Raw genomic sequence first — 23,643 nt, forward strand, 5'->3', positions numbered from 1 at the left:
TTAAGGTCACTGTTGGCTTTTTAGATCAACAGCTTCCACATCTACGTGACATCAACCAACAAATGTAGTGGTTGAGGTGAGCAGATACTGCTCTGAAAGCAGGTGAGCACTGCAGGTGTTAACCCACTGGTCATTCCCAGGACTGAGAACAGAACAGTGCAGTCTGTCCCTCCTGATACAACGCTGCTGCAGGGAGCTGGCAGTCCTGCCTGATATTCTGGTAGATCGCTGAACTCAAAGTAGAACTGAAACAAAAGCTGGACTTAGCCACGTTCTGTTTGAAAGTTACACCAACACCCACAAAATCTGTTTCTGTGGTCTAAAGTAAATCTAAGGAGTCCATCAGTTAACCTCAGCCATTTCTGATAAATCAGATGTTAGCGCAAGTGTTGTCACAGGGAACAGCATGAGCAAGAACACACACAGCACTCCCACTTCAGACTGCTCTTTTCACTAAATCTTCACCATGCCGAAGAGACATTTAAAATCCTCCCACACTCATAGAATCGTAGAATGGCCTGGGTTGAAAAGGACCACAATGATCACCGAGTTTCAACCCCCTGCTGTGTGCAGGGTCACCAACCAGCAGCCCAGGCTGCCCAGAGCCACATCCAGCCCGGCCTTGAGTGCCTGCAGGAATGGGACACCCACAGCCCCCTTGGGCAACCTGTTCCAGTGTGTCATCAGTACAAATTCCGTTTCAGGCACACGCTTAACTTCTGAATGGATGGGTGTCAGCCTTTGTTAAACGCTAACGACTGAGGTAAAGGATTATGTATGGAGGCTCTGGAAACAGGAGAGGAAGCTGTTCCCAACCACTCCGTCGGATTCCGGGCTTAACTTACACCAAAAAAAAAAAAGCGTGTAAGAGATTTATTAAGTGAAACGCGCACATCCCTGCAGTTCGATCAGTGCACATCGCTGAACGAAGGCAGCACAGCGCATCGCTGCGACGGAGCGGTTTCAAGGTTAGAGGATTCAATTCACCCCGAGCGACGGCTCGCAACCGGAGCGCGCCTCGCACGGCTCCCACAGCCCCACAGGCCGGGACACGCGGAGCTCCGGCCCGGCCCAGCGACGGGCCCCGCCGGCAGCACACGGCGGTAACGGCTCCGCTTTTGTTCCGCTCGGGGCCGACGCGGCGCTACGAGCGGGCGGACGAGCTGCGGCCCCGGTACGGCGGCCCGTGACCGCGAGCTCGTACCGACAAACGCCCGCAGCCGCCGCACCGTCACCTCCTCCGGGCCGGGCCCGCACCCGCGCGAGGCCGAGGATCCGAAGCGCTCGGCGGGGCCCGGCGGGACGCACCGCCCGGCTCCCGGCTGCGGACGCCCTCCCCGCCGGCCCGGCCCCGCCCTGCGCCTCCCGCAAGGCCTGGCCCAGCCCGCGCCGCCCCGGGGCACCTCATGGCTCCCAGCGCCGCTCCCTGAAGAAGCGAGAGCCCGGCCGGAGCCCAGCGCCGTCCCGTCCCGTCCCGTCCCGTCCCGCTGGGCGGGGCCGCACCGCGGCACTCACTCACTCACTCCCCGCCGCACTCACTCCCTCCCTCACTCATTCACTCACCCCCGCCCGCCCGACCCGCCCGCCGCCAACCTCTCGCGGGGAGGTCCGGAGCGCAGGTGAGCCGCACTGCGCCTGCGCCGCTCCTCAGGTCGGCCGCGGCCTCCATCCGGGTACCGCGCGGCCCCGGCAGGGCGGGGGGGTTTCATTGTGCGCGCGGCTGCCGCGCTCAGTCGCTCTAAGATGGCCGCCGCCGCCGCCGCCGCCTCGTCTCCTGCCGCCGCGGGGGCTCCCGGGGCGCCCAACGCTTCGGCGGCCGCGGCGCCGCCTCCCACCGAGAGCAAGAAGATCAGCGACCTGCGGGTCATCGACCTCAAGTCGGAGCTGAAGCGGCGCAACCTGGACGTCACCGGCGTGAAGACCGTGCTCATCTCCCGGCTCAAGCAGGTGAGAGCTCCGCGCGGGCCCGGCTGAGCGGCGCGGCCCGGGATCGGGATCGGGGGCAGCGCCGTGAGGGGGGCGGGGCCCTGTCGGTGTCGGTCCCGGTGTCGGTCCCGGTGAGGGGGGCGGGCCCGCTCCTCGTGCCGCTGCTGCCGTAGGGCTGAGGGTCGCCCGGCCCGGCCCGGCCCTGCCCGTGCTGCGGCGGCACGCCCTGCCCGGCCGCGGGGAGTGGAGGCGTCAGGCGGGGCTCGGCCCGCGGCCTTGAGGCCCTGCCGGGACCCGGGGCGCTGCAGCTCGCTGCCTGCTGCCCGCTCTGCCCCTTGGTGTCATTGCGGCGTAGCGATCCCTGAGGGAAACGTACCGCTGCTCGCTAAGTTGTCCTTCGGAATGTCACGAGAACGGCTTCAACAAACCGCTGTCGCTATCGTCAGGCTTTCCTCCCTCTCCCCCAGCTTTCGGTGGGAGGTTTAACCTGAAGTGTTTCATAAGATATTGTGTAGTTGAAAATCTAATAACTTGGCTCGTCAACGTCCTGAAGTGACAACTTATTGCTTCCAATTGAACTCCACTAAAAACTGTCGTTCTGTGTCCCGTTCAGGCTATTGAAGAGGAGGGAGGTGATCCGGATAACATTGAAATAACTGTCTCGGCTGACACACCCACCAAGAAGCCAGCTAAAGGCAAAGGTGAACGAATACCTGTTGATACACATTATAGACTGAAACACGTTTTTGTTGCATGCATCACCTTAAGAAAGAAGTAATGAGCTGTGCCCCCGGTTGTGCCTGTCCTTTACTGTTTGTGAGTTCTGTTCATAAAGCACTAAGTCTTCCGTACTGGCTTCCAGTCATGCTGTTTCTCTCATCATCTCTATTCCCCCCATCACCACCTGTTGTACCGGCTTGCTTCCCTTTCCTGCAGCATGCTCTGTCTGTCTCCCTGTGTCACATATCTGCTTATCACTGAGGGTGTGGAATGCATTAGGCCTTGCAAAGTACCCATGTGCTGGGTATATATGGGATGTGTTGGTCAGGTGATGTGTCATAAGGTGGTGGCTGTACAGTCTTTGGGTCCTGGAGGCTTGTGCCATGCTCAGGAACGTTGTAGACGTTCTGTGAGATTTCTTGGGATGTGCCATATAATGGGATCCTGAGCATGGAGTGTTCATGGTGGGTGTCAGTGTAGTGGCTGAGAGCCCATCCCATGGCAAGGGCTGAGCTGGCAGGTTACTCAGCTGTTAGAAGGTACCTGGCCCACGTTAGTGGTGAGTGTGGAGCAGTATGTGGTAAGGGTCAGAGCCTGGAGAGTTCTGTCTGCTGTGATTATCAACACGATTGTTGCTGAAGAGAAGGTTTATAATTGAGAGATTCCTCAATATAATCAGAATGCACAGTGTGATTTTAAAATGTCATCTTAAGGGACTTTTGTACTTTTGTTGTGAAAAATAATTATCTAGATTAGAAGCTGATATATTGGGCAGAGATTTTGTTGGCACTGTTTATTTACACGTAACTATTTGTATTTGTGAGCTTGAGTTTTGGGGGAGAGTCTCTTGTTTTCTGGTTCTGGGGTTGTCTGTAACCTGTCAAGTAATACTGGGGAAGGAAGTGTCTGTTTTACACATAGTGTTCCTCGTTGAATATATATGCTAACAACGTTCATAGACAGCTGCTTTGGAAATGGTTGATCTCATACTACTGTCACTTGTCCTAGGCTGGGTTTTGGGGTGGAAATGGTTATTCTTGTTTCTGTCTGGTGCTGTGAGAGGGCAGTTTAATAATAAAATGTCTCTGTTAGAGATTTAGAGTGACATCCCAGCTGTGCTTCTGGCACACTGCAAAAGTGAAGGCAAATAAGCTGAGAATATGGTTTCATTCTCTTCTGTGGCATTACTTAATTCCTTACTTTGAGGATGGTAACCAGCACTTTAATAAAACAACATGGAAGCTAAATAAAGACGTACTTCCACAATTTTGAATGCAGAGATCTACATGGCAGTTAGTTCTGCTGTGATTAATGTTCTTCTAATCTGCTCCTTCTTATCCTCCTGGTCTCCAAACTAGATTGGCAACGTTCTTGAACCGGCTTCTCATGTAGTTGTGCTGTTTTGCTTCCACAAAGATAGTTTGCCTGCTACTGTTGCTGCTGCCTGAGCCAAGGCTTCAGTGGCTGCTTGTTGCCACCTCTGCTGTGGAATTAAATTGTAAGGCTCATATGTATCACGTGTGCAGCCTCAGTACGACTCACAGCAAAATATGACCTTCATTAAGTTCTTATCTGCTCACTCTTGCAAACTCAAAAGTTTCTCTATACTTTCAGGAGTACAAAAGTGTTAGGAGCGTATTTTGTGCCAAAACAGAAAGGTTTATGCTTCATTAATCTTCCAAATTAAGAACAAGAAAAAACCCACTAATTGGTCAAGGGAAAAATCTTACAGGATCTTACTGGATTACTGCTAACTGTTCTTTCTGATCAGGACCTTTGAGCTGGAGGGAAATGTGTTCTACCAGAGTCAGACTCTTTCTTTTTAGTGATGCGTTGTTTGTCTTAACTGCTGGTTTTGATTTTTGTCTTCTGTCTGGTGTTTTCTTGTTAAAATATATTGTTGATACCCAGGAGGTTTCCCCCCACACCTGGAAATCTACTGCTTGAACAATCTATTCCCTAACCACGTCACTAGGAAACTTCTGAACACATGTAGGAGATGCATGCTTGTCAAGTGAATTTTCTCTTAAAACAAAGTATCTTGTTCTTCCTTAGGCTTGTATGTGCTCTTCACTGTGTGTAGTGCTGCATCCTTTACTGATTTTGCTCACAGATTACTCCAAGTTTTCTGCTGATGCTTTACCTCCCAATAACTTGAGACTAGTTCTAGTGGATTTTTAACTTTAATTATTTTCCTGCTGCCTAGCAGTACAATGAATGACACTACCAGTTCCGCAGGATATTTTTTTTTCACACTACTACTGCTGCACAAAGCAGAGAAGGAGGAGTATTAGAGGTTTCTTGGAGTTAAAAAGAAAATAGAGCCTTAGAAAAGGTGAGAGAGTAGGAGTAATGGATAAATTTTCTCTCGGCAGACAGAGGTGAATGGGAGGGAAGGTTTCCCTGGGGGTGGGGGAGGAAATCATCTATATCAGATGGCCGTCAGTTATAAGATCTGAATGTCTTTTGTAGTCAGTTCTGCTGCAACTCTTGAGGTCTGTGGAAGAAGTGAGGTGGCTTCTTTCCCAGCACTGTCTATCAGGAAAACTCGATGTAGAATATTGATACAGGTTGAACTGTTGAAGACTTGTCTAGAATACAGTGTCGGGTAATTTTGGACGCTCGGTCTCAGTTTCTTATGTGGAGGGCCACAAGTGGGTAGGGCTCAGTTAGGCTAATGTAGGACTCGTAAATGGCATGGGGTTATTTTCTACAATGTTAAAATAACAGTTTAAAGGATGTTCTAAATTTTCTACTTAGTTCAGAAGAGGATGCTGGGTAAAACAGCCTGTTGCAATTTTATGGTGCGTATCCATTGCCAGAAAAGTGATTGAGCACAGCTTATAAAGGAGTGCCATCATACCAAGGCAAATTACTGTTTGTGTTGTTAGCTCAGGCACCCACATTTGTGGTGAGTACTATTTACATCACTGACATTTTCAGTAGCCACTGCGTAGGTAACCGTACACATGAGATGTTTCAGCTTGTTGACAGCTTGTATGAGTTGAGACTCACGGCACCTTTTGCAGAAGGCTCAGCTGTCGGGACAGTAGTTCTTAACATACCTTTAGTCACAGTTATTTTCCTCGCAGTGTGACCGGTCTTGAGCACGTTCACAAACGTTTCTGAAAGATGTTTGTTGCAGTCTCATTTCCGGCAGTCTGTGGTGAATGAATGGAGAGAAGCTTTGAGTTTTTACTTTATAGCAAGTCAGTGTCACTGATGAACCCATGCCAACATCAGTCCCGTGAAGTAACTGATCAGGTCAAAGTAACCTGAAACGCAGAGCTGTCAGTGAAAGCAAACTTCCTGCCTTTAGCCGCCATTGCAAAATGATGGGACACGGTAGAAATAGCTGTGTCAGTTCTTTTTTGTTCACTGTAGAGTTCACCTGCCAGATTTCCTCAGGCAAATCAAATGAACTTAAATAGTTTTCAAGATTGTACATGCTGGCTGGTTGCTAAATGTCTGGCATCGGCTGTGTGCATCTGGTACCTCTGTGTATGGTTAAATGGATATGGGGTGCGGGAAGAACTTGGACTTGCAGGTTGAACAAACTGAAGAACTGAAATATGAATGCTAACGCAGAAAATAGATGAACGTGTCCTCGCAGTTTCTCCACTTTTTACTTATATTGTTATCTGCAGCTATAAATTATATTTTAGAATAGTGAAATATTAGTACAAAGTTTGGGACACTCCTTCAAACATCAGCTGTGAAGCATATAGAAAACTGTCCTTCCTGCTATCAGTCTGCATCTCTTTGTGTGGAGAGCTGCCTTTCCTCATATACCTGTGCTGCTGGGGTTGGTTGGTTTGTTTTTTTCCTCTAAAATCTCACAAATCTATTGAAATCCACTGTATTACAAATACAAAAATGGGACTGTTTTGCTGGTTCTCTTTATGCATTCAGATTGGAACTGTTTCACGTTTTGTAATCATAAACATGACTTCAGCCATGTGTCTTTTCCTGGAGACTGGTGTATTTCTGATCTGAGAGCTGCAGAATGCTGCATGCACGCTGCCAGTGTTGCCTTTCAGTGCAAACAACTCATCTCATTTGCATCTTGGATTGATACGGATTTTCAACACTTCTTTGTAAAGAGCTGCTTTCTAATTGAGCTGCTGACAATTGTAATATAGGCTCATAGTCAATAGAATGGATTGGACAGAATGCTCTAAAAGGGGCATGTTGGTACAGACGTTTCTGTATTTAGTGTTCTTTGGTCTTGTTTCTGCTGAAGGTTTGAAGCTGGCAGCTGTGGCTTGGTCAGGTATGTTTCACAGGGTACAGAACAGGTTGGAGGTCTGGGCCCAAGCATAGAGTTAAATGCATCTGGTGACTGGTCACAACTGGCTTTCCTCAGGATGGGGATCAATGTGGTGTTCAATATCTTTATTGATGATCTGGATGAGACGATTGAGTGCACCCTCAGTAAGTTTGCAGATGACACCACGTTGGGAGGATGTGTCAGTCTGCATGAGGGTAGCAAGGCCCTACAGATGGATCTGCATAAGCTGAATTGCTGGGCTGAGGCCAACGGGCTGACGTTCAACAAGACCAAGTGCTGGGTCCTGCACTTCAGTCACAGTAACCCTGTGCATTGCTGCCGGCTGGGGCAGAGCGGCTGGGGAGCTGTGACAGGAAAGGGGCTGGAGCTGTGGGCTGACGGATGGCTGAGCACGAACCAGCAGTGTGCACAGGTGCAGGGCAGCCTGGCTTGTATTGGAGACAGTGCAGCCAGTAGGAGCTAGAGGTGGTCTTCCCTCAGTATGCAGCTCTGGTGAGGTCTCAAGATCTTAAGTCTTGTGTTCAGTTTTGAGTCCGTCTTTACAAGAAAGACACTGAGGCCCTGAGTGTGTCCAGAGAAGGGCAACAAAGCTGTGAAGGGTCTGGAGCACAAGTGTTATGGGGAGCAGCTGAGGGAGCTGGGGTTGCTTAGTCTGGAGAAGAAAAGGCTCAGGGGAGACCTTATTGCTCTCTACAGCTCCTGAAAGGAGGTGGGTCAGCCTCTTCTTCCAGGTAATGGCAATAGGATGAGAGGGCCTTAAGTTGTACCTGGGAAGGTTCAGATTGGATATTAGGAAGAATTTCTTCTCAGAAGCAGTGAACAGCTCAGATAAATTAAAGCATAGAGAGAATAATAAACTAATGCCCTACACATAATCGGTATTGAAAGAAAGCATGCTGTACTTAGCAGCCGTTGTCATTAGCCTGTCCTGTTTTGTCAGGTAAAAAGCAGGAAGCTGATGAATCAACCGGTGATGCTTCAGTTGAAGATGATGCCTTTGTCAAGGTAATAAAAGTATGTAGTTTTTGTGTTGTTTTCAAAAATTGAAGTAGATTTCAATTTCTGTTTGAGTTCAGTGTTTGATTTTAGTTTAAAAAAAAAAAAACAAAAACAACAAAAACCAGTGATAAAACAGTGATTCTAATGGTCGTTTTGGTGGTGGTGGTTTTTTAATATATCTAATAGCCCCAGCAATGCCAAATATTTGTTGTTCACATCAACAGGAAAGTGAATTGGAGACACAAGATACAAGCGATCAAGATGGAAATGATGAACTGAAAGACTTCAAAGAATCTGCTGAAGATGAGAACTTGAATTCGAAAGAACTCCCACCTGCAGAAAAGAAAAGATACCTCAACGTGGGGCCAGCAGAGACAACAGAAGATGTAGAAAAGGATTCTGAAAGTCAGGTACTGTGTATTTGAAGTGCGTTGTTATCAGCGGCACCTATTCATGGGAATTCAGAACTAGTTTTTCCACTTCATCTTGCTTTCTTATCTCTCAAAGATAATTTGGAAATCTTTTTTCTTCCTGTTTTTTTTTTTTTTTTTCTTGGTTTGCATCTGAATATACCTGAAGTATATGTGGTATTAAGTGATAAAATTGTACTGTAGTCCAAAATTGACTTCCCAGGTGGTCCTTTTTCCTGTCAGTAGTGATGACATAATTATTCTGAACACTGAGCTTGGTTGGAAGTCCTGAAAAGTTCTCACTTTTCAAATGCGTATTGATTTAGGTAAAAATGTTTTGAGTTAACTGAACCTCTTGACTCTGCTTGTTGTTTGGGTTGGTTTGCTTTAAATGTCTTAAACAAATACCTTGCTGAGCAAGTTCCTTTTACGTTTTCATAGGAAAATGAAGGTCAAGACATGGAGGATTACACTTTTCCAAGCGTCCACGTGAGTTCCAAATAATTTCCAATTGTTTTGCACATTAGCTAATATTGAAAAGATCATTTTAGGCTGCCTTTTGGTTCCAGCTTCCATCTTAGGGTCAGGTACAGTTTACTTTTACCTTCATTGTGCTACATTAAGGACGGTTTTATTTGTTTATTTCTAATAGAGCAAATAATTGTGACTTCCAAATAAGGCATCACTTACGAATGCAAACTCCCATATGTAATCTGCGGCTATTCATTGCAGAAACTTAGCAAGGAATGTTTTCTAAACTGATGCTTTTGAGGGGTATGACAAACAGTAACATGGTATATACAGCTGTTAGGTGTAAAACTTCTGGTTTAAATTGGAGATGCGTCTTTGTGGAATGTTATTGTTTTATTTTAATTATTATTTTTTTAATGATAGCACTTGTAACATCTTTAAACTCATAAATACAGTCTGAGTTACATGGAACTGACGTCTCAAAAAGGGACATCTCATACACCGTGTCTTACTAGTGGTGTTAGGTTTTGACATGAATTCTCTTATCGTGTTTCACGTTGAAATTCTGAATGAGAAGTCTGAAACGAGGTAGGCACTTCCTTCTCATAAGCTGTCAAAGTCAGTGATGGAGTACTTGTGTTTCACTGAAAGTAGTGCTTAGAAGCGCGACATCCATCCATTCCAATAGCAGGACAGGGGACAGTTTGATGTTGCAGCCAACTGCAAGTGTTGCAGACAGATACTAGCAAACTTTGGTACAAATTTTCAGTGATTTGACAAGGAAGGAACACAGTGTTAGTTCCTGTATCACTTTATTCTTTGGAAGTAGTTTTTCAGTTCTTTCATTTGCTTTCACATGATTGAAGTTTGTTGGAAAATATGAATTGTTCTACCTTAAGTTAAATAGAAGACATTTAGTCTTGACTTTTTTTCTTACAGGATGGTGAAGATGAGGAAAATGAGAAAGGTATGTTTGAAGTTTAATATAGTTCATAACTCTTTAGCCTGGTAACACCAGGCAAATTTCTCTTGTAATACTTGGTCTCTTTACTAATCTTGTCTCCAGTACTAAGTAGCAGTTATTTCCTTATTAAGCTCAGCAGCTGGAATCATTGCAGTCAATGGGTTTATCTCACTCTTAAGAGTTATTTTACTTTTAAGAGTTGATTACAGTACTTATCAGTTACTGTGGTGAATTTATAATATAGTTGCAATGCCATGAATCTTAAAACAAAAAAAAAACAAAAACACAAAAGCAAACTTAGTATTCAAGGACTCTTGATTCTGGTGTACGGTAAGTCTTGATGCACATGCTTCCAACTTGCACTGCAGTAACTGATGTTAAATTGAGTTGAAATGAGACTCCCTTACACTGAACTTGAGCACCCAAAAATGTGTGGACCATCATATGCTTGACTTACTGTCACGTGGAAATACCATTTGTATCTAGAATGGTAAAACGAGTGTTTGGAAATCTGTGGAGTGGATTCCTTTTTTTTTAAAGCTGTACTCTTAGTGAAACTATAGAAGGAATATAATGCATTTGGGCAAACAGACTTTCTGGACAGAAGTCTTAAGGATTCTACGTACTGTGGACTAGAAAAGGACATGGAACATCACGTTACACAAGATGGAATAAACGTGGAAGTTTCAGGATAAAACTCCAGACTCCTTGTTTACGAGGGACCTACGACTGAAATATCTCCAGTGGAGCTGAAGAACACCGTCTGAGGTGCCGGTGTAGGACTGAGACGGAAAATCTGTCCAGTGGATGAAGACTGAGAACCGTCTGTCTACGAACTCTGGATTAAAGCTCACTCCTCTATTTTCTGCAGTAGCCTTGTATGGTTAACTTGACTGCCAAACAACAAGCTGGGAAGGGAAAAGCCAAAGGTTACCAATGTGGAAGACTGACTGAAATTCTCCAAGACTGTAATGCTTTTGGATTCGGGAAGGTTCGAAGTCTCAAAACCAGGAGGATTGAAAGATGGATTAAACCAAACTGTGAGCATCCAAGGCAACTATTTTCTTACAACACGCTAAATCCTTAACTGGAAAATGGATACTTCTTATGAAGAACGGGTATCTCCAGGATGGAACCGTATTCTGACTCCTAATGTTTTGGTATTTGTCTCTAGAAAATGTGTTTTGCCATGAAGAATAAGTGATCCTGGGTAAAGGATTTATATTTGTGTTAATACACCTTGTGTTTTTTCCTAACCTTCCATCAGTGCTAATAACTGGCTTTGTATTTTCTAGGTCCTATTCTAGCATATGCATATGAAATTGTTTAAACTTCTTGTTTTGCCATATTTATTCCTGTTAAATCCTCTTAGATAAAGCAGGTTCTGGTGATGGTACACAAGAAGTATCTAAACCTCTTCCTTCAGAAGAAAGCCTAGCTGAGGCTGATCACACGGCTCACGAAGAGATGGAAGCTAACACGTCTGTGAAAGAAGCTGAGGATGATAACATATCGGTTACAATCCAGGCTGAAGATGCCATCACTCTGGATTTTGATGGTGATGACCTCCTAGAAACAGGTAAAAATGTGAAAATTACAGATTCTGAAGCAAGTAAGCCAAAGGATGGGCAGGATGCCATTTCACAGAGCCTGGAGAAGGAAAGCAAGGACTATGAGATGACTGAGAACCATAAAGATGGTAAGAAGGAAGACTGCGTGAAGGGTGATCCTGTCAAGAAGGAAGCCAGAGAAGGTTCAAAGAAAGCAGAATCTGGAGACAAAGAAAAGGATACTTTGAAGAAAGGTCCCTCGTCTACTGGGGCCTCTGGTCAAGCAAAGAGGTTTGTTTTTCTATGTCAGTTCTTTACGATACTGAGTGCCAGCATTCGATAAGATCACTCTACATTAAGGGGGTAGCAGCAAGAATCAATCTTGTAATTAGTATCCTATGCTCCTGCCTATAGATTTTTTTGACCGCCATAAGTTACTTTTTAAAATTCAAGATCTTCGTATAGACACTATGTCCTACTGATTGCCTTGTCGAATTGTCAGCATTTATTTATTTTTTTTTTCCAATTTGACGAGTTTTTTAAATGTCCTTGTGATGATGGTAATGAACAGCTATCAGTTCTAAGAACACAAAATGAAGTCAAGTCCCCGTCCTGAAATCTGGAGAAGATTGCCATATATCCACTGAATAGAGTTGTCAGAAAATCTAGATCTTCAGGCATCCTGGGGAAAATCAGTGCAAGAATCCATGAGGGAATCATTTGTTCAAACACACAGTCTAGCCATTATTTTTATTTTTTGCAATGTTTACTTGTCTGTTAGTATAAAATGCAACGTGTAGTAAATTCTGTATTTTCAATTTTCTTCTGATTTTTAATTTGCTTCTCTAGCTCTACTAAGGAATCCAAAGAAAGCAAGACAACATCAAAGGATGATAAAGGTAATTATTACAAGTTAGGGCAGTACTGTCTTGAAGCAAATGCCTTCCACTTCGAGAACTTCCTTGCTGTGTACTAAAATGGCTTAAATGATTGAACTTGTTTGTAGTAAATTGTGCTGGGGGTGCAGCAGTAATCGCTATAGGTCTTTGTGTGTGTATTTCCTATAATGTCTGACTCCTTGTAAGATCAAAAATATTTACTCTGTGGACTCGGTGGAAATATATTCTTCTACTTCAAAATACTGTTGTGTGCAAACTCAGCATCTCCCAGGGGTCTGTTCTGATAGGAAGGTGTGATTTTCAGATATGCTTACTGCAAATTGACATCAGCCTAAAGGACTGATCATGTATCCACATAAAAATGCAGAAAAACCCACACACAGTTACTTAAATATAACACCAGTTAAATTATTTGTTCAGACTTTAATTCTTGCTTGGTTTTAAATAAAGTGAACTTTCAGCTGCAGTATAACAGCTAACATGCTGGCTAGCAAAATTGTGCATGTGGCTGTCAGTGTGGTAACACTGGAAGCTCTTTGTATACCTTGGTGTTTCCTTCTGTTACCATAAAACCCAGTTTTATGATGAAAAATTCACAGAGGAGCTCTGGTGTACATTAATGTCAACAGTTACATGGATGCTTCGGAGCTGAGCAAACATATTCCTACAAGCTGATGTGCTTAATTTGCCTTTTTTGCTCTTTCCAAAAATCTTCATCTCATATGTCACAATGGTCATATGAATGGAACTTCACATGAGAAGTGAAGTTTTTAGGAGAAATCTCTGTGACAGACATAATTCATGTTTCTGTACATGCCTGTCTGCTCATAATAATTTTGTATTTATGATGAAATTAAAGAAATAGCAAGTCTGTTTCCATGTAGAATTTATAACATCTGTAATAGTCACTATCAAGGCTGTCTTAAAAAAAAATATATATATATATACAAAGCCAAGATAGTTGCTATTTAATGATAAACTTAGAATATCACAGTTTATCAAGATAATCCAGGATTATCAGATAATCCTAGATGAAGGTACCTGGGTTTTATACCTTTTGCTCTTAGTTCATCTTGATGCATTGAATAAGGATTGCCAGCTGTTTCTGAGCGTGGTTAAAACTACCTTTGAAAACTGCACACCATCAGAGTTTCCAGCTGTTGAACTGGAGCTCCCATGTCCACCCTGTGCAGCCAGCTGTGTTTTAACAGAAGCAGCTCATACCCCTAACAGCGCACAACAAGAACCTGAACAAAACAGTATAAGAGATGTTGGGGATTTATACTTGACTCTTGATTTCTTCGTTCTGAGTTGTTACAATCATGGCTAAAATATGTTTGTTTTTTTCTTGGTTTTTTGTTCCCATTTGTCCTTAGCATTTTCCTCTATATGTACAAAATAACGTTTGGTAAGCTACATCCAGCAGTGCATTAAAAAGCTGCTCTGGATGAAGGGTAGACACCAAGAAGTTGTGGAAATAGACACATTCTGGACATTAGGAAAAATAGGCTATGTTGCGGATTAACTGTCTTCTCCATTAACCTTTCAGTCATTGCTTTGGTAATTTGATTAGTGTAAAGACATAGTAATGGAAAAGCAGATGTTGGGTGTGTTTCTAGATGGAAGTATCAGTAAGAACCAAAAGTTGAAGCTTAATGTACTTACCTAAATAAGAAGTAAAGCATGCCTGTAAAGAGTGTTGTATGGTTTCCTAGCTCGTCAAGTAAGCCAAGCTGTTGGTTTCATTATGTGGGTGAATGAATGAAATCTTATGGCGTATATTTTTTTTATATAGAAGTCTTTTCAAGAAAGGTAACCGGATAAACAGTTACTTAAAGGTAATAGGCTAAGTTTCTCTTGTCAGCAACAGTTTAGTTCAGTTTTCACTGTGTCTTTGTCTCCTTAATTTTGTCGGCTGTTTTGCAAAACTTGTTTCAGGAAGTGGAAGCAGCGTTAGTGGTAGCAGTGGAAGTTCAACTAGAAACCTGTGGGTTAGCGGACTCTCTTCCAACACAAAAGCTGCTGACTTGAAAAACCTCTTTGGCAAATATGGAAAGGTATTTCATGTGGTGTGATGTTGTGTGTTATGTGTGCCTCTTCCCCCATAGCCCCCTGTTGTGGTTTATCCTAGCAGGCAGCTAAGCACCACACTGTGGTTTGCTCGCTCCCTACACTCCCAGTGGGAGAGAATCAGGGGAAAACAAAACAAAACAATGAAGTAGAACTTGTGTGTTGAGTTAAAAACTACTTAAGAGAGAGGAAAAAAGGAAAGAGGGGTGGGGAGGGGAAGGGAAGAGTTGTAATTATTACTACATATACAAACCAAGTGATGCCCAGTACATATCCTCACCTCCTGCCAACTGATGCCCAGCTAGTCCCCAGGCAGCAGCAGCTCTCAGACCAACTCCCCACTGTTTTCAAGCTTTTTCCATGTGATGTCATATGGAGAATATTTGGCCAGTTTAGGTCAGCTCTCCTCTTTCTGTCCCCTCCCAACTCCTTGTGCTCCATCAGCCCCTCACTGGCAGGACAGTACAACAATCTGAGAAACTGCAGTGCCCTTGGCTCTGTACAGCAGTGCTCAGCAAGAGCTTTAAACCAGTGTGTAATCACCACTGTTTTTCTCCTAAGGCCAAAACAGAATCATACCAGACACTGCAAAGGAGAAATTAGTTCTGTCCCAGACGAAACCATGACATCTTTACGCAAATACAGAAATTGAGTTTTACTTATTTAAATGCAAATCTGAGATGAAATGTCTCACCAGTATAGTCTAAAAAAACCCAGCACATTCAGCACCTCAAGCTAGAATATATACTTACAGAAAGACCCGTAGCTTAATAAGAAAGTTGTTTGCCTTTTGAGGTACTATATAACTGGCACTAACATTGAGGTCAGGACTGACTTTAAGCCTTGAGTTTTTTTTTTTAATTGAATAACATTGGCTATTAAATGCAGCAACTGCATTTAAGATTGAGAGACTTACTAAAAAAAAGTGTTCTAAGGGCTTCTGAGTGGTGAAAAATAAGCTAAAATACATGGCTGCTAAATGTCTACTCTCTTGGGGACTTTTCTCATGAAGTTTATTACAGGCTGCTTATGCTAAGTGAGTTTTCCTGGATTTGATTTCTATAACAAATTAGGGAGGCAGTTTTATGACTTCACGAGTAGTGAAATGTAAGAGTCTATTCTGCTAAAATTCCCATTTCTCTGCCTGTTTGTCCATGATAGATGTTCAGCAGCTGTATGTACTTCCCTACCCACTTTTAAGTAAATGGGGGAAAATGTAACGACTAAATGACCACAGTATTGCAGGCTGCCACAGTGATTAAATGAAGGCACTATAGACTGTGTCAGTCAATAAGACTTGCTCCTGTTGTTACTGAAATTCTAACAAGGAGCCACAACACCGGACTTTGTGTTTGCTCAGGAGGCGCGTGTCTAAGAGTCAGTTACCAAAGCTGCTTGGTTGACACGTTTGGTAGTTTCCTTTTAAAGAACTTCTTGCCTTAAGCAATTTGTTTTTGTTTCGTACGTACTGGGGTAAAAATGTTATTGGCGCATCATCTGTTCCTCACTAGAAATGTAATTATAAAGACCTAATTTTCACCTGCTTATGTAGGTACTTGGTGCAAAGGTGGTCACAAACGCACGAAGTCCGGGGGCAAAATGTTACGGCATAGTAACCATGTCTTCTAGTACAGAAGTGGCCAGATGCATCGCCCACCTTCATCGGACAGAGCTGCATGGACAACAAATTTCTGTTGAGAAAGTAGGTTTAATAAGATGAAAAGTTTACCCAAATAGACCATCTTGGACAGAAATCTGTATTAACATATTTGCTTTTGGAAAAAAAATGTAGGTGAAAGGCGATCCTTCCAAAAAGGAGCTGAAGAAGGAAAGTGATGAGAAATCTAGTTCAAGTAGAAGCACAGGAGATAAGAAAACCACATCAAGTGATAAAACCAGCAAGTAAGAACTTTCACCTGTCTTCTAAAGTTGTGAAAATCCCTTAAGTTGAATTTCCTCATTGTGTTTGTGTGTTTCTCTCCTGACAAGGACACCGTCAACCAAAAAAGAAGAGAAGAAATCTGAGAAATCTGAAAAAAAAGAAAGTAAAGAAGCCAAGAAAACAGAAGGTAAAGATGAGAAGAGTGATAATGGAGCAAGTGGCCCTAATCAAGAATCCACTAAAAAAACTGAAGAAAAGAAAAGAATAAGTATGCAATAGAGCCATGTTTCCTCCTTGTGAATCTGTGTCTGACTTGTCTGGGGGGGCCATGTTTTAGCTGGAAGAAAAATAATTAACTGCTGATTCATCTCTACAGTTCAGTAATATCTATTGCTTCAGAGCCAATGTGAAAACTTCCATGCATCACATTTGTACTTAGCTTCAGAAATGTGCTGGCATGCTTCAGCTACCAGTAGCACTTGGGCGACATTTCTGAGTCAATGAATATCTGTTGTAAGCAAATGAAGACTGTATGTGTTTTAAATCTCTCTCCCTGTTTTTCTTTTTCCCTTCCCCATTCCCCAGGTGGTAAAAGCCCAGGTCACGTTGTAGTTCTTGACCAAACAAAAGGAGACCAAGGCCACTCCAGGACAGTGAGAAGAGGAAGGTTTGAGAAAGTAAGTATCTGTTGATTTACTGTAATCCTTATGATTTGATGCTACCTTACAGTTGATGTCATTATTTTCTGATGAGTCTGTGAAGTATCACAAACTACTAAGCTTAGATAGAAGCTTTATATCCTTCGTGATAGCTCAGTAGTTAATGATATTTAAACGTAGCATCCAGAAATGTCCCTAAGTGAATGAGACTTCTGAAATAACCATTGTAATCTCTATCTATAGCCGCAGATATTGAGGAACAAAGAGCGTATTATTCAAGATAAAGTGAAATTCAGGGAATACAGGAGTAGAAAGGATATCTTGCCTTTTGAAAAGATGAAGGAACAGAGATTGCGAGAACACATGGTTCGACTGGAAAGAATACGACGAGCTGTTGAACTCCGAAGGTAGTAATTCACCTTTTTGCTAAAGGCTGTTTTACACATTGATAGATTTCTAAAGTATTTGATCAAATTGGGATGTATTCTGTGTGACCTTTTACTCACATGGTAAAGTCTGGCATTGTACATAACTGTACCCTTATAGAAATAAAATGACTCAAAATTTTTTAATATTTTAAAAGCGTGTGTGCACACAGCTTAGTGCTTGTTAGAGGGGGTGGGACTGTGTGCTGGTTTGCTTTGTGAAGAGCAGTTGAATAGGAGGTGTGGCCAAAAATAGTAACTTTTAGAGAACTATTACATGTCTAAATGACAAATGGAGCATAATGCTACCTTGTCCTTTTAATGTAAATAAAAGGACTGAATGGCTACTTTCTTTTATTCTGTTTATTTGATGAGGCAAGAAGTTCACAGAGAATAGTTAAGTGACTTGTGTATTTAACTGGATTTCCCAATACAAGGGAATTCCAGTTTTATAGGAGAAAATGCCTCTCCTGCTTCCTGTGAGCTGTTTTATAGCAGGTGGGGATGAAGAAGACAAACGAGTACACCTGTCTGTGCAAGTCGGAACAGTCACGTTTTTGTCTTATTTTGGACAGAAAGTAGTTAAAATGTCATTAGTCTGTAGTGTGCAGCAGCCACAACAGCAAGTATTTTTAAGATTAAAATGGTATTATTTGCTTGGCTATGGTCGATGCCTGCCAGATAACAATACAGCAGTGTGAACTGTGCAAAAAAAGTAAGATCAGAATGATAATTCGTGACTTAAATGTTTTAGTATCTGTTGTCTGCTTAAGTGGTTCTGTAGAATACAATTTGGCTACTTAGGATAAGAGGAATAGGATCCTAATACCACAGCTTCTCTCGGTAGTAGCCTTCTCACCAATAGTTTATGAATGTCTGTGCCTATAGTGAGTTTTAGATGAGAAACCTTTTCAATTCAGTTTCTGCTACCTCTTTTTGTTGTTTTGTCTTTTTTCAGGAGAAGAGAAATTGCTGAGAGGGAACGTCGGGAGAGAGAACGTATACGAATAATGCATGAAAGAGAAGAATGCTTGCAGAGAGAAAGGGAACGATTAGAAATTGAAAGGCAAAAGTTAGAGAGGGAAAGGATGGAACGAGAGCGTTTGGAGAGAGAGCGTGTTCGAATTGAACAGGTATATACATATTTGTAGTTGGGTTATAATGAACTCTTGGTTGAGGACTGTAACCTAATTTGCACTTAGTATGAATTTCTCTTTGGCCTTCCACTCAGGCCTCAAAAGAACCATCGCAACAATAAATAAGCAACATTGTCAAACAGCAGCAGCAATCTTTACCTTGTTTGACTAGTAATTTGATGGCAAGTTCTTGATGCAGCAGTGTCTGTCAGGAACACTAAGACTGAAGTTCAGTAGCTGACATTGCCTCTACTAGTTAGCCTTAGGTAATTTTTTTGGCTTTTTCCTAGAGAACAATGGTATAGCAAACTTAATGAGCTGTATTTCTGGGCAGTGAACACATCAGTAACATGAGGAAGCACCTGGAGATTTTTATGCCTAACAGATGCATTGTCTCCTCTTCAGAGAAATATTCCTTTGTGCTCTTGAGTCTTGGATGCTATCCAAGCATGAATCATATCAGACAGCATTTGGTAGAAAACTGTCAAACGTTACTTCTGTGTACTTAGTAAGTGCTTCATAGGTATCTCTAATTAGAGCTCTTGTGTCTGATGTGCTTGTTTACCCATCCCTTTCATGGTAGGAACGTCGAAAAGAAGCAGAGCGTATTGCTCGTGAAAGGGAGGAACTTCGTCGACAACAACAGCAGCTTCGCTATGAACAGGAAAAGAGGAACGCTTTGAAACGTCCACGTGATGTAGATCACAGGTGATCTAATTTTGAAACCATTGCTTTATAACCCTTATAAAGAGCTGGTAGCTCTTCGTGGCTTGAAAATGTGGTTGTACCTCAAACAAGTCTTCACAGAAGAACTGAATTTCTGGTATTTATTTTTGACATCAGTGTATGTCAAGTATGAAATGTGGTATCTGTATCAGAGAGCTTTGACATAGAATAGTGAGAATTAATTCTTATTGTACCAAAAGAATGTAGTATAATTGAGTGCATGTGCTGAGAAAAGCTGTTCTACCTTAACAGCAAAAACTTCTAAATTCCATTAAGAATTTACTTTACTGACAAATGAATGGTTCAGGTGAATGAGTCAGTGTGCTGGCTTTCCATTTGTGTTGAAGCTGATGACCTGCTGTACCACTGGCTGCTTGAGCCACCTGAATCAAAGCTCAAAAGGAGTTTCTAGAATTAAAAAACAGTACTGAGTTCTTTGACATAAAGTTGGCATAAGGGAGGTACAATAGAGGGCAACTGTAAAGTCTCATGGTAGAGACAACAGCAGAACACTGAAGTACATGAAAATGAAGCTCTTTATTCCCCTCATGAAGTAGTTTTCTCTCATCTCTCAATCTGTACTATTAGGCTGTGATTTGGATACATGTAACTGATGATGGCTTACTTCTTTCTCTTAAAGGAGAGACGATCCTTACTGGAATGAGAGTAAGAAGATGGCTCTTGATACAGATGCACGTTTTAGTCATGGCTCAGATTACAGCCGCCAACCAAACAGATTTAATGATTTTGATCACAGAGAACGGGGGCGATATCCAGAAGGTTCTGTTCCATCGTCATCTTTTGATAGGTAAGTTATGATAATGGGGCAGCAGGTATTGGTCTGCCAACACCTTGAAATTTAGAATAGTTAAAGATGTCATTGTGTAGCAACAGAATTGTAGCAGTGTCTAGAAGTTACTTCAGGACTGTTCATTAATACCGTAAAACTTTCTGTTTTCTTCTGGAGATGTTAAATTGCTGCATGGTGGTCTTTTCATCATGTTACAAAAGAAACATTGCAATTACCCTTCTTTCATACCTGCTCTCAAATGGGTTCTAATGAATTAGATCTGTCCTGCTTTGTTAATTCATCTCCTTAAGAAGCAAGGCTAAAAGCACTTGACTCAGTGACTTGCACAGATTGTGTTGGTTACAGTCCATACAGCTGTGCAGTAGATACACAATCCAGGGCCAACTCTGTTTCCACTGAACATCTCCAATAACCAGTTATAACATTAAGACCACATCATTGTGGCTGCTGGACTTTTATGCTACAAATGAACACGCTTCAGCTGACTCAATAAATCCAGCATTCCTTGTGCTACATCCCAGGAAGGTAAAAAAATAACAAACAAGACCCTACAAGAGCTTCAATATTATAGTTGCCAAATTACACACAGATAAATCCAATGAAAAATGTTAAGGTGGATTTAAGAACTCGAGCTCAAAATGATAACTGTAAAGACAAATATAATTCAGTGTGTAAGGATTCTTGCAATGCATACCATGTAATAGTATATGATTATGAATAGTATTTTTAAATATGATTATGTGAATAGTATCTCCTAACCTCTGAGCTTATATTTAAGGAGAAATGGGAAGAAAGGAAGACAAGCAAATGACTTTTTCCTGCTTTAACAACCTAGGCGAGAACGATTTGTAAATCAAGGTGAAGCAAAAAAGACTCGCCCAACAGCACGAAGAGAAGAACCAGGGTTTGAGAGATACCCAAAGAATTTCAGTGACTCCCGAAGAAATGAGCCACCACCACCAAGAGGTGAACTTCGAGATACAGACAGACGGGAAGTGCGAGGAGACAGAGATGAAAGAAGAACAGTGATAATTCATGACAGACCTGAAATACCACACGGCCGACATCCAAGAGAGACTGGTTCAAATCCACCTAGGCAAACAAATTGGAAGAACGAGGGAAGCATAAGCACAGACAAACGGGATGGCAGGTAAAGTTCCTGGATATACAACTGGTGTCAGTAGTGATTCTTTTAACATTTATCCTTGTTAATAATGCCTCAAGAACCAATGGGCAAAGAGAGAACAGGGCCCTCCTAAAGAGTGGCAAAGTTCCTTCCCAAAACAGTAGGAAAAACTTGAAACCTGATGAAAAACTTGATATCACATATGCTAAACAGCCATAAACTCTATGCTGATGTCTAGCAGTCTATTCTTATTTATGCACAGTAAAATAGAGGAAGGAGGCTTTTTTTTGGTAAGAATGCTGATATAAGCAAATACATGCAAATTTTTAATTATTTTGCAAGCCATGTAGATTTAAAAGAATGTTTGCAAGAATTCAACTGCAAGCTGCTAGCAATACAGAGAACATAACATTGTAGAAGTGTTGTTGTGTTTTGGTATCTATTATATTATACTGAAACCACAATTTTGATAAAAGCAACTTTTACAGAGGAGAGAGGCCAGATCGATCGGGCAGAGAAGTGTCTGGACATGTAAGAGGTGCACCTCCTGGGGGCCGAAGCAGTGCTTCTGGGTATGGAAGCAGGGAAGGAGAACGAGGAGTGATGGGAGAACGAGGTGGTGGAGGACAAGTAAGTAACTTATTTTTATGTTTATGCATGTGGCAGGAAGGAACTGGGAAATAGAAAACCATGCTGGAAAAACGAGCTGACCGCACAGCATCACAGAAATAACAAGCATTCTGATCAGTTTAAAGCTGCTTGTTTCCCTTTAAAGTGTTTGTGTGGCTTTTTTCTTTAATTAAGCTAAAATGTCTGCAGAAAACATACCCAGTTCTTAGGTTTAGTATTTTCAGGTTGGGTTAGAACTGTGTGAATGAGTTGCTGATTAGGCTTTTCATAATATGTTATCATAGTGCTTCTCAGGTTCTTTATCTTGCACTGCACATTACTTTCAGTGTGCTGCTTAGTGGAAAAACATGCTGTAGGATTTGTCTTGAAAGCCAACAGCCTCAGTTTTCCATGCTACTCCATCCTGAAGCATTTAACGTTTCTTTTTCTGCACATAGATGGAACATGCTTATTTAGTTATTATGTGATTGGGGTGGAACTGGGAGTAAATTACAAGCTCATGGAACTTCACCCTTTGCACACTCTCTACTGCAAAACAGTTCCATTTTGCTATTTAGAGTTATTTTAACAAGACTTATTTGAAGAATGCTTTAGATGCTTACAGACTGAAAGCCTGAACTAGTAGATTTTTAAGTAGCAATACTGGAGAGTTCTATGTTTAGCTTTCTTGTAAAGCTCACTTCATGTTGATGATGAAATTGGCCTTTCATTCTGAAATTAACTTTCTTGCCAGCACTACAGCGAAGACAGACACGTTGTTGAACGGCACAGTCGTGAAACTGGACCAAGGAAAGAATGGCATGGACCTAGTTCTCAAGGGAGTGGGTATCATGATGCGAGGAGAATGGGAGATGGCCGTGGAGGAAGTGGCATGATGTCCCCACACACAAGGTACAAAAATAGGTCCTTCCTTCGCCCTCCCCACTGAGCTCCCAATGTGCACGTTATCCCTTAGAAGTGCAGCAGCCTCAGTGTATCAGTGTTACCTCCTGTGGAGGGCTTGCTGCTGTACAGCATGCAGTCCATCCTTAAATGCCAGTACTTGGCTCCACAGTTCTTGAACTGCTCGTGCTGTTCAGTTACAAACTCATTAGCTTCCTATAAAGCCTCTTGTCTTGGATGGTTTCTTTTGACACTTAGCAGTTAAGTGATATGAGAAGTATGGATGTTCTTATCTGTGCACCAGGAGCGTAAACACATTTGATAATGCTTCTTTAACACCTTTGTTTCCAGTAACTCGTCACCAATAAATAGAGTTGTACAGATCACAGGGAATTCCATGCAGAGGGGAAGTGGCTCAGGATTTAAGCCATTTAAAGGTGGACCTCCACGAAGATTCTAAGATCTACAGCTGCTTGGTTTCAAGATAACTTATTGACATTTCTTGTAAACTTTCTCTGATTAAAAACAGGAAATCTTGTTCAGAACTCCTGATTAAATTTTTTTAATTTAACATGCTTACTTTCCTCTCAATTTTGGAGGCATTTTAATAGTTACGTTGTAATTTTGGATAGTTTTTGTGTATCTTTGATAAGCATTTTCCCTGAGGCACTAGAGCTGTATAAAGACAAATTGGAACCAAAATCTTTGTTAATCTTGTATAAAAGAATGGGTTGCAGCTGTGTGCTAGTTTGATTTACCAGCATTAGCTCTGTGGTGTCATGCTTTACAGTTAGCTACTTCTCACAACATACACAGCTATAACCTCCGTTTTGAAGGTTGTCCAGGCTATTCTCTCTGCTTTCTAATTTGTAGAGAAATAAGATTGTTCTTTCATTACTGGGTATTATGTAACCTATTTTTGCAGAAGGTACTGTTACATTGAGTGCATTTACGTGTATTCTTGCAAATGTATTCTTTTGAAATAAACCTTCATATTCTGTATAGCTTCTAGTAAGTCTTTGAAACCAGTCTTGGGGGAAATAATGAAATAATGAAAGTGGCAAGC

General features: G+C 42.2%; 2 protein-coding genes across 9 annotated transcripts in view; one reads left to right on the forward strand and one right to left on the reverse strand.

Annotated features, from left to right (window-relative positions):
• RNF111 (ring finger protein 111) overlaps window positions 1-1,520 on the reverse strand; it is a 47,088-nt gene extending 45,568 nt beyond the window's left edge. The window contains exon 1 of the mRNA XM_015872397.2: window positions 1,404-1,520. Coding sequence (XP_015727883.1) covers window positions 1,404-1,408 — 5 coding nt within the window. The 5' untranslated portion in view covers window positions 1,409-1,520. The remainder of the gene's footprint in view (window positions 1-1,403) is intronic.
• A 195-nt stretch (window positions 1,521-1,715) lies between these two features.
• SLTM (SAFB like transcription modulator) lies at window positions 1,716-23,581 on the forward strand. Of its 8 annotated transcripts, none has more exons than XM_015872389.2 (21): window positions 1,716-1,947; window positions 2,540-2,627; window positions 7,878-7,951; window positions 8,161-8,346; window positions 8,788-8,835; window positions 9,757-9,784; window positions 11,154-11,622; window positions 12,181-12,230; window positions 14,169-14,287; window positions 15,853-16,002; window positions 16,093-16,202; window positions 16,290-16,450; window positions 16,768-16,859; window positions 17,085-17,248; window positions 18,225-18,399; window positions 18,986-19,110; window positions 19,769-19,936; window positions 20,775-21,089; window positions 21,542-21,695; window positions 22,429-22,586; window positions 22,929-23,581. In XM_015872389.2, exons 1-21 carry the CDS (start codon window positions 1,744-1,746, stop codon window positions 23,035-23,037), a joined length of 3,147 nt encoding a protein of 1,048 aa, XP_015727875.1. In that variant the 5' UTR covers window positions 1,716-1,743; the 3' UTR covers window positions 23,038-23,581. The 8 variants fall into 8 exon arrangements, with proteins under 8 accessions (XP_015727875.1, XP_015727881.1, XP_015727879.1 ...); XM_015872395.2 differs by having other exon boundaries at window positions 16,290-16,369; XM_015872393.2 differs by having other exon boundaries at window positions 11,208-11,622.
• Window positions 23,582-23,643: the final 62 nt, after the last annotated feature.

This window comes from Coturnix japonica, chromosome 10 (assembly GCF_001577835.2).
Source record: "Coturnix japonica isolate 7356 chromosome 10, Coturnix japonica 2.1, whole genome shotgun sequence".
Lineage (NCBI taxonomy): Eukaryota > Metazoa > Chordata > Aves > Galliformes > Phasianidae > Coturnix > Coturnix japonica.

Bases quoted from the DNA above. Each gene is read 5' to 3' on its own strand.
- SLTM (XM_015872389.2), top strand. From the start codon at position 1,744: ATGGCCGCCGCCGCCGCCGCCGCCTCGTCTCCTGCCGCCGCGGGGGCT. The intron at 8,347-8,787 runs GTACTGTGTATT...ACGTTTTCATAG, and splicing joins AAAAGGATTCTGAAAGTCAG to GAAAATGAAGGTCAAGACAT. The intron at 18,400-18,985 runs GTATATACATAT...CTTTCATGGTAG, and splicing joins AGCGTGTTCGAATTGAACAG to GAACGTCGAAAAGAAGCAGA.